Source organism: Arachis ipaensis, chromosome B6 (assembly GCF_059453495.1).
Source record: "Arachis ipaensis isolate K30076 ecotype BB chromosome B6, ASM5945349v1, whole genome shotgun sequence".
Lineage (NCBI taxonomy): Eukaryota > Viridiplantae > Streptophyta > Magnoliopsida > Fabales > Fabaceae > Arachis > Arachis ipaensis.
The window spans coordinates 5827913-5840889 of record NC_142441.1 but is presented as its reverse complement, the minus strand read 5'-3'; the positions used below and the strand labels follow the sequence as shown (position 1 = coordinate 5840889).

Genomic DNA, 12977 nt, shown 5'->3' with positions numbered 1-12977 from the left:
TCGGAAGAGGAGGTTGGAAGTGCCAATCGCTTACCTTCAACTGGTTAGGCCGGCGAGGTGGACGGACCTTTGGCTATGGACGCCGAGCAGGACCTCCTTCAAGCAAGAAGGAGAAGATGTATCGAGGGGCTGTTATAAACTCAAGCCCTAATTTCAGATTGGGAAAGGGTAATGTTGGAATTAGATAATTACATTAGGGGTATTTTAGTGATAAAATAATTAGTTGAAGTTCTGTCTCTGTCCCAGTCTCTAGTGTCCCCAATTTTTTGAAGCACTGAAATACTCAAATTATTAAGACAGATACACAATTTTCAGTGCTAGTCTCTGCAAACAAACACTACCTTAGTTCCAGTCTCATAGCCAGAAGCAACGTTGTCTTCGACACCATCGCAATGGAAAAGGCAGAGGATGCAAACCAAGAACTAGTAGAGAAGAAGGTGATGCGACCACCACCAAAGGCACCACATATGAACTCGCACGCAGTGGTCTTAGCTGAACAGAAGAGCAAGAGCCAAGAAAGAAGAAGCAACAGATCTGACCATATATGTAGCGGTCTTTGCAAAAAGAGAACAAATACTCGCATCGATGGCACTTTTGACGGTGGAACTCGTGACGACCAGCGTGCTTTATGTTCGGTGACCGTTGTGAGAGACACAAGGAAGAAGGAGGTGCATGTGGGTACGACTAGAAACCATGGAATTAGTAATGAAAGGAGAAGTAATAGGTATTGTCTGTTTTAGGGTTTATGAATGTGGAGATGGAAGAAAATGAGATTGTATTTTTGGTACAGATTGCCGAAAAAAAGGGGAGAGAAAATATCTGAAATAGAAGAAAAAAAAGAAAAATAATTTTTTTAAAATTTATTATGATTTTTTTTAATTCGTGTTCTATTAATATAAATTACATAGGATAATATTAAATCAATTTTTAAATATTATACATATAAATAAAATGATTTAAACGTTAAAAATAATTTTAAAATTTATTCTAAACATTGAGAACAAAAATAATACTTTATTCTAAAAAAAATTTATTTTGCTAGTTTAGGTTTTTATTTTATTAATATGTCAAAATAATAATAAACTTATAGTGACGTGAAAGACAATTAATTAATCATAACAAAATTACTGAATTGCGCTCAAATACCTAAAAAGTTTTTCTAATAAAAACAGTTTAATTTAAGCAGCAATGTTGAAAGCATGCAAAATCGAAATTAAACGTGGGAGGCAGATTTGATTGGTTCACAAGGTTTTGTCTACTCAATTGCCCTCAAAATCAAATGGGGATATTACACCATAACCACATGCCCAAATTAATTATTAATTATGGATTTTATAATATCATATAGTATTATTAATTAAATATCAAATTGCAGGATGATGTTATGGGTTTGTATCCTTGTATTGGTAAGTTCAATTTTTTTTTCTAATAAAAAAAAAAAAACACAATGTGTGCTTAGATGCATTTCTCACATCTGTCATTAACACTATTAAAGAAGAAAAGTTTTGAATCTTGATGACAGAGTAACCTATATTAGAAGAGATATATTTTTCTTTGTAATTATCTAAGTTTAACGATAAAAGATACTTTGAAAAGAGATAAATTCTTAAAAATATTAAATAAAAAATGAAGGTGGATACTTTAATAATAATGTTTCACATAAAAACCATATTATTAATTATTTAATAGTTAATTTAATCAAATATATTCAATCAAATATGTATCAATCTATATAATGATTTATAATATAATTTTTATATGAAAATTATTTACCATAAAAAATAATATATATATACCATACATTTATAAAAGTACACTCCATATGTCTGGAAACCTCTGTCAATGCATGTTCAGTGGAATGAGGACACAACCCTTCTTTACTTAAAAAAATTGTGTCGATAAAACATTTTACATAGATATTAAATTTAACATCATTATAAATAGGTTTAGGATTGTAACACACTAAAGAAAAAAGTATATTTTTTATTTTTAAAATTTATTTAAAATTTTAAAAATATCTCTTAAATTTTATTTTATTTTGATTTTGTCCTAAAATTTTTTTATTTACATTAAATATATTTTTATCAATTAATTTTTAAAAAATTTAAGACCAATTTATTAATATTTTTACAAAAATAACCTTTAACATAAACAAACTAGATATAATAATTATGTATTATTGTTAGATTGAATCTAAATTTTCTGAAAATTAAGTTAGTAGAGATATATCTGATACAAATTAAAATTTTAAAAATAAATTTAAAACAAAATAAAACTTAAAAAATATTTTTAAAAATTTTAACAAATTTTAAGAACAAAAAACATATTTTATTTTAAACTAAAATTTCATAACTAAATTGAGTTTTAGGACTTTTGTCTTAACAAAGCGGAACTAATTAATATTTGACATAAATAAGCTGGCAAATTAATGAAATTATAAATAGAAAAGTACAGGTAGATAATAAAAATACGGAAATGGATCCTCTCCATTTTTTTTATTAGAGAGAATAAAGTGTGATCTCTCATCTTTAATTTTATAAGTGGGACCAGAAATTAATAAGAGAGAAAGAACAATGAATGGTAAAATCAAACACTGGATACTATCCAATTTTTTTTTTTACCGGAGAGGATCCACTACCTAAAAATACTAAATAATGTGAACAATGAATATATCGAATGTTCATTTTACTAGGTGTGCGGATGGTTATTCTAATATTAAGATTTAAGTGCATAATTTGGAGGTGTATAACCGAAAGCATATTGTTTATAAGTTATAACAAATTGGAGACAGAAGAGTGAACCCAAAATCAAGACACAACAAAAATCTCTTAATTAATAACAACTTAACCAACAAAAATCTCTTAATTATCAAACCACAAATATTATGAAATTATATATGAACTGTAAAGTAAGCAACATTTTAGCTATTGCTTCAACCACAAAATCGATGTTTTTGGAATGCAATTCAAAAGTTTGAAAAAAGACATTGTATTTTGTTGTCGGCTTTTGCATGAGCACCGGCCATGTGATCTTAGTCGGCTCATCTTTTTCTTCCCATTTATATTTTAATTATTTATTTATTTTTTTCATTGAGTTGGGCAGATAAGGATAAATGATAAACAATGATATGGCTCACCAATTCTTGTTGGGGCATCATTTTTTTTTTTTTTTATTTTGGTGTGACAAGTACATTTACGTTAAATGTACTTCATTTAAGTATTTAATATCACACGTCTTTTTAACTAACAATGATTGATTTCACTAAAACGTATTAAGACTCTAACAACACTACTACAGCTCTGAATCATGCAATCATTCATTCTGTAAGTCACAACCATAAACAAAGAAAGAAAAAATTATACATATATACTAAAAAATTAACTATTAAATCAACTAAGTATATAGAATACGTATTAAAATATATAATATATAGTAACTATTTTTTTTATATTCACATGACAATTTTAAAATTATATATACATATGAGGGAAAAATAAACACCTAGTGTTCTATCTTAGTTTATATTTGAATCTCTTTTTATGTCAAACTAGAGAGAGTTCCTAGTTAAGGAGAATGGAGATTGTTAGATATAGCGGCATGATTGAAGGGATTACATTAACATTGTATTTGTCCAAAACTAATCTTGTTGCAAGTGTCATAAAGGTTTACAGCTAATCTTATTGTTAGAGTCTACTATGAATGGTTTTTTGGTTGTATAATTTCCTTTAATAGTTTCCTCATATTTAAGAATAGTTTCTCCAATTGATTTTAATGGTTAAGTAGAGTAAGCTGCACTTTCAAGTGAAATAAGTGGTTGGGCTTACTTTTGTAGCCCTACCTAATTATTTTTCCAACTTGATACATTAAGGTTTCATAAAAAAAAAATTAAATGCCAGTTTAATAGGGTCAAGTTGTTGGCTATTATTATTATCATATCATTGAGAAATGTCAGAGTTAAATGCTGGACTGTGAAATTGACGTTGTGCACAGATTTCAATGGCATCGATTATGTTCTTGAGATTGACAAAAGTACACCATATTAATTCCTAACCTATTTTTTATTAACGACGTGATGACATGACTTGATGACGTGGACTGTTAGTGACACGTGTCACTCTATAATTTAGCTACGTGTAATGGAATGATAATGTGGTGACCAGTAACACGTGGCATACTGATGTGGATGGTTATTTCATGTGTCACAATGCTATTTGGCCACATGTCTATTTGTGCCACATGTCGCAACAGTATTCGTTCACGTGTCGTCCATTGTGTTATCATTGTAGATGTACCAAATTAGTCACTCAATTTGCATTAAGTGACTCATTTTAGTCACTAAAATTGAAAGTCGAGTACCAAACTAGTCCTTCATAAGTTTTTTCTCCTTTTTTACTATAAATTCAAAATTCTCAATATTTTTCAATGTATTAATTTCGATTCTATTTTTTTACATGTTATTCAAATACAAGTGCTTTTATAAAATTTTTTTTTTCTTGTGGATACCCCTAACCGCTATCTTGGAGTTGACGTGAAGGTATTTCAAGCACTTTCACTATCATCTCCAACCTCTTTCAATGCTTTTATAAATATTTTTTCTTGCGGATATCCCTAACCGCCGTCTTGGAGTTGATGTGAAGGCATTTCAAGCGCCCTCACTACCATCTCCGACCTCTTTCGTCTAGACTGAAGAAGTCAGAAATAGTAGTGAGAGTGCTTGAAGTGGTCTAGCCCATTTACACACAACGGAAACGTGTATTTCATAAGAACAAAAAAAAATATTTATTTTAATTATTGATTTCTTGTTAAAAATACATTTTTTGATGAAAAAATGTGTCTAATTAATCATATAATTCGTTTTTTATATATTACAAAATTTACCAATGTTAAATTATTATAGAAAAAAATTATATAATTAAAACTAAAATCTTAAAATTTTTTATGAAAACACTTGTATTTAAACGATATATGAAAAAATAAAATTGAAATTAGAGCATTTAAGATATTAAAAATTTTAAATTTTAAAAAATGAGAAAAAATTGGTGAATGTACTAGTTTAGTGCATGACATTCAATTCCAGAGACTAAAATGAATGAATGACTAATTTGGTGCATCTACAATGATGACATAATGGACGAAACGTGGACGAATACGGTCGCGACACACGTGACCAAATAGTATTGTGACACGTGACACAACCATCTACATCAGCATGCCACGTGTCACTGTTAACCACATTATCATACCATTACATGTGGCTAAACCATGGAGTGACACGTGTCACTAACAGCCCACATCATGACGTCGTTAATAGAAAATGAGTTAAGGACTAATATGGTGCACTTTTGTCAATCTTAGCGACGTAATTAGTGCAATTGGAATTTCAAGAACGATTTTAGTGCAGGACACCTAGGAGTGTCAAAAATCCCCAGGAGGCGGGGATCTCCGTGGAGACAGCCCCGAATAGGGCCCAATAGTGGGAAATTTTTCCCGTGGGGATGGGGAGCGAAATTCTCCCGAGACAGGCGTGGGACCCAAACAGGGATCCCTGTCCCATCTTCAATAATTCTCCGAATTTTTTAACTTACTTAATAACCCTTACTTTATTTCTAATATAGGAGTTTTTTAGTAATTTCACTCATTGAAAAATCCTAATCCTATTGTTTAAGATTTTATTTTATAGATTATGATTTGCTATGTTATATTTCTGGACTTATAATCTTGGATAAGATATGTTTGTGTGTTTGTAATAACATTTTGTAGTTTGTTTTTTATTCTTTTGATATTTTTTATTATAATTTCCATATGAATGTTAAACATAGGGAGATAGGAAATGGAGCCCCGCAAGAAATGCGGGAAACGGGAATGAAAACAATTATTCCCCATGGCGAGAAACGGGGCGAGGACGGGGATTAATTCTGGAGGCGGGTCGAGGAGCATGGAGGCATCCCCCACCCCCACCCCGCCCAATTGACATCCCTGAGGACACCAATCACAGGTACCACTTTAGAGTTTATCCTACATTCAAATTAGAAAATAACCTTATTCATATGTAATACTAAACTAAAAACTGATTTAATTTCAAATTAATTCTTTTTACCTACATGAACCCCAACCTCCAAAATTCATCCTCAGAAGTAGGAAAAAGTTTTAGAATGTACAATATCTCTTTCTTTTCTTACTTACATATTTATGAGTAAAGCAAATTGAAAGCTATATTCCCTTCAAACTCAGAAACACAAATAAATAATGCAACCTAAGATTGGATTTCCTACTACTTACAAGGTGGAATAAATTAGACCCAAAAATATGAAAGACTAAGTGGAAAAGAATTGATCTCTAACTGTAAATAAAACTGTGATCCATGGAAACATATTTTTACGTCTAAGTTAGGGACCTAGCTGCCTAAGGATCATCATCTCCACTTTCAGAAGATGAGCTTGCAGCATCCATATCCTTTTCTGGAGACTCAATTTGGACACTCTCAGCAGCTTCATTGCTGTAATTTTCAAAATCATGACACCGATTTGAATGTGTTAACTCTTCTTTCTTGACAATATTGAACACAAACCCATTATGTATCCTTTCAGGCTGCAAAAGGTCACCTTCATTTACCACTATGCTAGAACCGTTAACAAACCTGTTACCGATTTGTTCCTTCTGATCGGATTCTGCGCTATCAAAGCTACAATCTGGCGGTGTGTTTCTAGGACTGTGATATTGGAAATCATGAGGGTTAGAATGAGCCATCAGGCCTTTATTTTGCTCCGAGTCGGCATCTAGGCTGCGGAGAAAGTCGACAAACTTATTCGCAGAAGTAGTTCTCATCAAAGGGCCTCCAGATCTGGTCCATGTATTCAAATCAACACTTTCAGAATCACTGTCATTTCCATCATGTGCGCCACGGTGGGTCTTCCAGTTTTTACCATGGCCTCCATTGGAACAACTAACACCTTGATGCATTGGGGAAGCAGCATCCGTAAGGTCTTCAAGGGAACCTGTTGAATTCTCTCGTGCAATGCAATTCCATGAAGGGATTCTTCTTGAAGCATTGAATCTGTTGTTGCTGGACAAACCATGAGAAGCAGAAGCAGAAGCAGCAGCTCTCTGTGCGCTTCTTTTGAGTCTTCTCATATGATTCAGAACTGCAACACATTCATCCAGAGCAAGCTCGATTCCACAGTTTGCTTTTATGGCTGAAAGCTTCTCCCAGGTGCATCTTCTCCCTTGGTTGGCTGCCTTCTGAAGCTCCGCATGTGAAGGGTTCTGTATGATTTTTGAATACTGGAGCGGGACACAGGTAAAATAATATAAGATAAATTTCAGGACACTTCTCAAAATATAAGAATGTATCTAAGTACAATAAAATTTCAACAAGTTTGGCAATAAAGACTTGATGTTAACCATTAGCTCTTTTTCTTTGAGTTAAAATATAACCGAAGTCACTTTGATCACTCAAATTAAATACATAGCTGATAATATGAACTATTAAGATTCCATAAACACATACCTGAGCAAGAGTTGCAGGCATAACAACAGTAACATCGCCTTCCCAGTCTTGAGCAAACAACTTGGCAAGTCCACCTAATGGAAAGCCAAGTTCGAGTATTTGATTGCACCTGTGTTTCACTTCCATCTCCGCGAGATGAGCAAGCTGAAAATTGAAAAAAATGTTAAAAATGCTAAAATCATTGTCTTAAGAATATATTATAGATGCAATAATTAATATGTATGACGACGCCTTAGAATTTAGAAATTATGAATGATAGAATTTAGAAATTATGAATGACAGCTGTCAAGGGATACAATTGTTTCATTAATCAGTCGGGGAAAGTAAACACAAATTTATTATAGTGTGAATTTAAGAATCCTCTGCTTAAGGGATGAAAATTTTGATACAGATGAGATACTATTGTGCAATGTGCATAATATTTCAGAAACAAGCGTATGCAATGACAATAAATATAAACATGCACATGAACAAATCATGAATTGTGCTTGTAGTATAATAGTCAATAGTAAGCTGTAAGTCCATGAATATGTACCTTAGCAGCGAAATTGCCTCCATAATTTCTCACAAATTCTTTCAATCTTAGCAAGGGTGCAATATGAGGATTAGCCTGACTGACTATAAAGTGATTGACATTGAACAGCTCTTTCAACTGAATCATTGGTAAATCAACCTCCAAGCTACCATCTCTCCATCGGCGCGCTGAAGTGGATCCCTCCTCAGGACCCAAATTGAAAGGAGGATGGTAAGGAACAATCTCACCACTTCTATCCTTTGCCATCAATTCCTGAGCCTCAAAAAGGCCAGGAAAAGCACAAGAAGCAGTGACTGCACTCCATATGACAACGTGCGGCGAAGTCAAGTAGTTAAGACATCTTGGTGGTTCATGCTTCCTCGGGGAGCAAACTGTAATCCCAAGAATTCTACCCGTCATGTCATAAGCCTCTTGAAATGTAAGATTGCTTGTCAGATGCCTCAACATTATTTGCAATTGTCTGATCTCATGAAGAGCGCCAAATGTTGTAACCCTCTTGACAACTGTGAAAATCCCACCCATTTGGTCGAAAAACTTCAATGCGTGCCACGAATCCTCAAAGAAGCTTTGAAGTTCAGGCCAAGACCTAGTGGCAACAACAGCACACATTATGGATCCCACACTAGAACCAGCAATTATCCTAGGCAATAGTTTATGTTCTACAAGTGTTTGTACAACACCCACATGGAATGCTCCAAGAGAAGCACCCCCACTTAACAACAAAGCCGTCCTCCCAAAAGCGTGTCTAGTTTCGTGCATGAACGCAAGCTTTTCTTCCAATGAGAGCTCCTCTGAATCAGAGTCACATACCATTCTGAGCTGAGTTGATACTTCATCAATGTACTCCTTGATTAAGGCAGGCACATGAAGCCTACCCTTGTGGAGCTCGGGGTTACACATGTTACCTAGATTCCTAATAAGATCAGCACGCATACAAAATATTATGTCTCTGAGAGACCCCTCTTGCCGGCGGTGGCGCAACTCTTGGAGCTTGTTCCTCACCAATTCCACATCATAAAGATCTGATTCATTCATCTTTTGAGTCGCTTTATCGAGCATCTTAGCTGCATGAGCCCACTCCTCATAAGTCAAGGCAGATCTCATCATATTCCTCCAGAACTTCCTCCTATACACTAGTTCAGCACTTGCCCTTACATTAGTATATCGTTTCAACAAGAAAGCAAGTATTGTCATCATTGTTAGTATCCCCTGAGGGTTTCTTGGATGAAACCATGACAAAATGGGTGCAAAAAATCCCTTAAACCTAAAAATTAGATGCAACAATACATGAACTATTCGGTGCCTCAATTCTGACATAGACTTGCAGAAAAGAACCCTATAAGCAACCGTTCTACCAAGTATGCCGGAAGGGCCAATTCGAAAACGGTCAACTCGAGCCTCATTACTAATATGATCCATTCAAATCGCAAACTATAAAATCCCTAGGGTTTAGATTAAATTAAACAAATGAATAATTAACAACAAGAGAATTTAACAAACGAAAGGTTGAAGTTCTAAGTTTAGCCACCTACAGAGCTCATAAAATTCCCAAATAAACCCTAAATTAGTAACAACCAAATTGACAGAACATTAAATACAACAAGATTACAGTATTGCAGCTGAAAATCTTTGTTGTTTCTTGTAACTACAAGGAGAAACCCAAGAAGTGTGGTATAGTATAGAAGCTGAAGAAAAGATGAAAGCTTTAATGAAGCTCAGAAACGAAACGGTGGATTTGAGAAGATATAAAGTTGGGGGAGTCAAAGAACGCAACTAGATGAGATAAAAAGATTCGGATATGGGTCAAGAAGCAGAATCAGACGCAGAGCCCCAATCACAAAAAGATGAATTGATGACTAGGACACAACACAACACATATACTTGCATGAACGCACCATATCCAATAATAGAAAAATGTTATTTGAACGTTCAAATCAACATTTATTTATTTTTCTATTTTTAGAGTTTGTGTTTGTTTAGATGCTATTAAATTAATAAAAAAATATTTTTTTATTTTTTAATATATGTAATAAATTTTTAAAAATAAAAATAAAAATACTAAAAAAATAAAAAATATATATTTTTTAAAAATTATAATTTATATATTTTTTAATTTTAAAAAAAAAATATATATTGTTTATATAATAATTAAATAAAAAAATATTTTTATTTTATTTTATTTAAATATAATTGATAAATAAAAAAATTTATATTAAATATTTAAATATAAAATTATTTTTATTTTTATAAAATATTTTTTAAAAAATATGATTTAAAAAAAATCTTTTTTAATAATGACGTCGAAACAGACTCTTTCTTAACGTGTGTCATAAAATTTGGTATTAAAAAAAGTAGTGGTACTAGAGATAACTGAAAACCTAACCATATCTTTGGGAATTGGGAACTGGGAATTGCAGCTTTGGAACTTTTCGTATCATGTACAAACCTATCCAATCGCACAAGCATTCGGTTCCATACCTCCCAGAGATAAGGGAAGGGGAACAGCCAAACGTGACCGAAAGGGACACCTCTCATGGGCCTAGAAAAAATTTTAGATGGGCTTCTTCAAAACACAATCCCATTGAGCCCAGATCCATATGATAGTCTTCTTCTCGGTCATGGGTGGCACCTATGACTCACAATACGCGTTATTCTTCAGAGCAGCACAACTCACACTTGTCAGTTGTCACACTCATTGTGCATGCATCAACACTCACTTTCTCACTCATTAAAGTGTTGTCGTTAGAATTTAAAATGAATTTATACATAAAATCTCGCTTTTCTTTCCGTAATTATTTGCTTTATATGGAACGATTTAACCTTTTCAATAATAGAGTGATAAGAACGTAAACCGATTTGAATTGGTCGATTGATTAGATCATTTATTCGTTTAAATATATATCAAAAGTTTAAATAAAAATTTTCCATATAATGGATGGCATTAACGCATGACTTTTTAATATAAACCATAATAAAAGTTGGTAGTTATCAAAGAAAGGAAGAAAGAATGATGAGTGTTTAGACTTTTTCTACATATAGACGTAATGAAATATTTTTCTACCAAACATTAAACGGTTCCGCTACGTTATCAACAGTTTGCCAACTTCTGTCAAATTGTGTTTTATAGAAGTGTCTTCGTGAATGTGTCTAATAAAAATATCTTTTTTATGGTTGTTGTTACGGTGGGTAACCGGAGATTAGTGGGCCGGATGACGTTGGTTGACCCAAACGTGTGAGGGAGGTGGCCAGCTGGTGCACCTGAAACTCGGTGTTCCTCCGTTCGACTTGTGCGTCTGGAAGAATGGGGGGTGGTACCTGCAATGACACTCCAATGCCTAAGTTAGCAAGAGTGTGAGCAAGTTGAGAATGTATTGGGACTTAGTGATACCTGAGGGATGTCAGGGTATTTATAGTGGTGAACCAATAACCACCGCTGAAGTAGTGCCACCTTTTTAGGTGGATAACCGTTCCCATATCTTAGGGAGGTTAAGATATGGCTCTATGAAGTGGTTAGAGAGTTTCTAGGGGCGGTTACTCATTCAAATGAGTGTTATCTGCCAGCTAACCCTCGTATCCGACTTCTTTGGAGTAGGTCGTGTTCAGTACCGACTTCTGGGGATGAAGGCCGGTACTGGGGGAGGGCCAACCCCTTTGGGTTGGGCTTCTTTGCTTGGATCCTGGGTCCTATTTATTGGGCCAGGGTATGAACAGTGCCCCTACTCGAGCCCAATTTATTTTTAAGAGTTGGGTTCGAGTATTCAACTCGGGGTCGTAGCCGATTTGTGAGAGGACCGACGTGATGGTTTGAGAACCGACGTGTTTTTTCGTGACCTTTTGGTTCTGACAGTTACGTCTAATCAAGCGTCGTGTCCGTTAGGGGTGTGCGTAGGGATTTAATAGCCTTGGTAACGGTGCATCCTCATTAATGATTGCCCCGATTTTACCGTTATGCCCCTAACGTTCTTATAAATATTTTCCCTCTCTTTCGTTGTTTCGTTTCTGCGATCTTTCAAATTTTCCTTGCCTTCGTTCGTGCTGCGTTCTTGCGTCTTCAAAGGCTTTTTGCTTCCAACCCTTATTTCCGGATAAAGGTTAGTTCTTTAATATGCCTTTGTAGATAAATTTGATTTGTAGACTTTAGTTTCGCATCCTCCTCCCTTTAGAGACCGTGTTGGTGACATTTCTTTTCCCCTTGTAGGTTTGTTACCCCCCTTTTTTATAAAAAGAAATGGCTTCTGTAGATGCTCTCTCTCACTGGGTTGATGTCACGGTCTTAGGGGAGGAGCCCTCAGTCGATTCTGAGTTCATTACCAACCTTCGCACTCATCACAGAATTTGTACTTCTGAGGATGACGAACCAAAATACGAATTGGTAGTCCCGGGTCCTGAAGACCGGGTTTGTTTTGGAAGAGTCGATGAGGCGGCCCCTCATTTTTTCTTTATGTATGAGTGCATGATCACCCGTTTGGGTGTTTTTCTTCCTTTTTCGAATTTTGAGATATCTGTTTTGCGTCACTGTCGAGTCGCTCCCACCCAGCTTCACCCCAACTCTTGGGGTTTTTTGAAAATTTATCAATTTGTCAGCCAGGCTTTAGAGTTCCCGACTTCTTTAAAGATTTTCTTCCATCTTTTCCATATGACAAAATCCTTCAGTGGGCTAAACAATAAACAACAGTGGGTGTCGTTCCGAGCCATACAAGGTCGGAGACTTTTTACCCTTTTTGACGAGTCCTTTCATGACTTCAAGAACTACTTTTTCAAAGTGCAAGCTGTAGAGGGTCACCACCCCTTTTTCCTGGATGATCATTCTTCTCCCCAATTTCCTTTATATTGGCTGGAGGCCTCCCCTTGCGAGAAATATGATCTGGATGATTTAACTGAGGTAGAAGCAGCCATTGTGGGGTTCCTCCGAAAAGCGTGGGGGAGGGCCCCATA

The 12977-nt window shown here is 34.6% G+C and overlaps 1 protein-coding gene across 1 annotated transcript; it reads right to left on the bottom strand.

Annotated features, from left to right (window-relative positions):
- Positions 1-6194: 6194 nt before the first annotated feature.
- Positions 6195-9935, bottom strand: LOC107645532 (triacylglycerol lipase SDP1). The gene is made up of 3 exons (XM_016349583.2): positions 8043-9935; positions 7508-7651; positions 6195-7281 (listed from the first exon to the last, which is right to left on the bottom strand). Exons 1-3 carry the CDS (start codon positions 9459-9461, stop codon positions 6403-6405), a joined length of 2442 nt encoding a protein of 813 aa, XP_016205069.1. The 5' UTR covers positions 9462-9935; the 3' UTR covers positions 6195-6402.
- Between the last annotated feature and the right edge of the window lie 3042 nt (positions 9936-12977).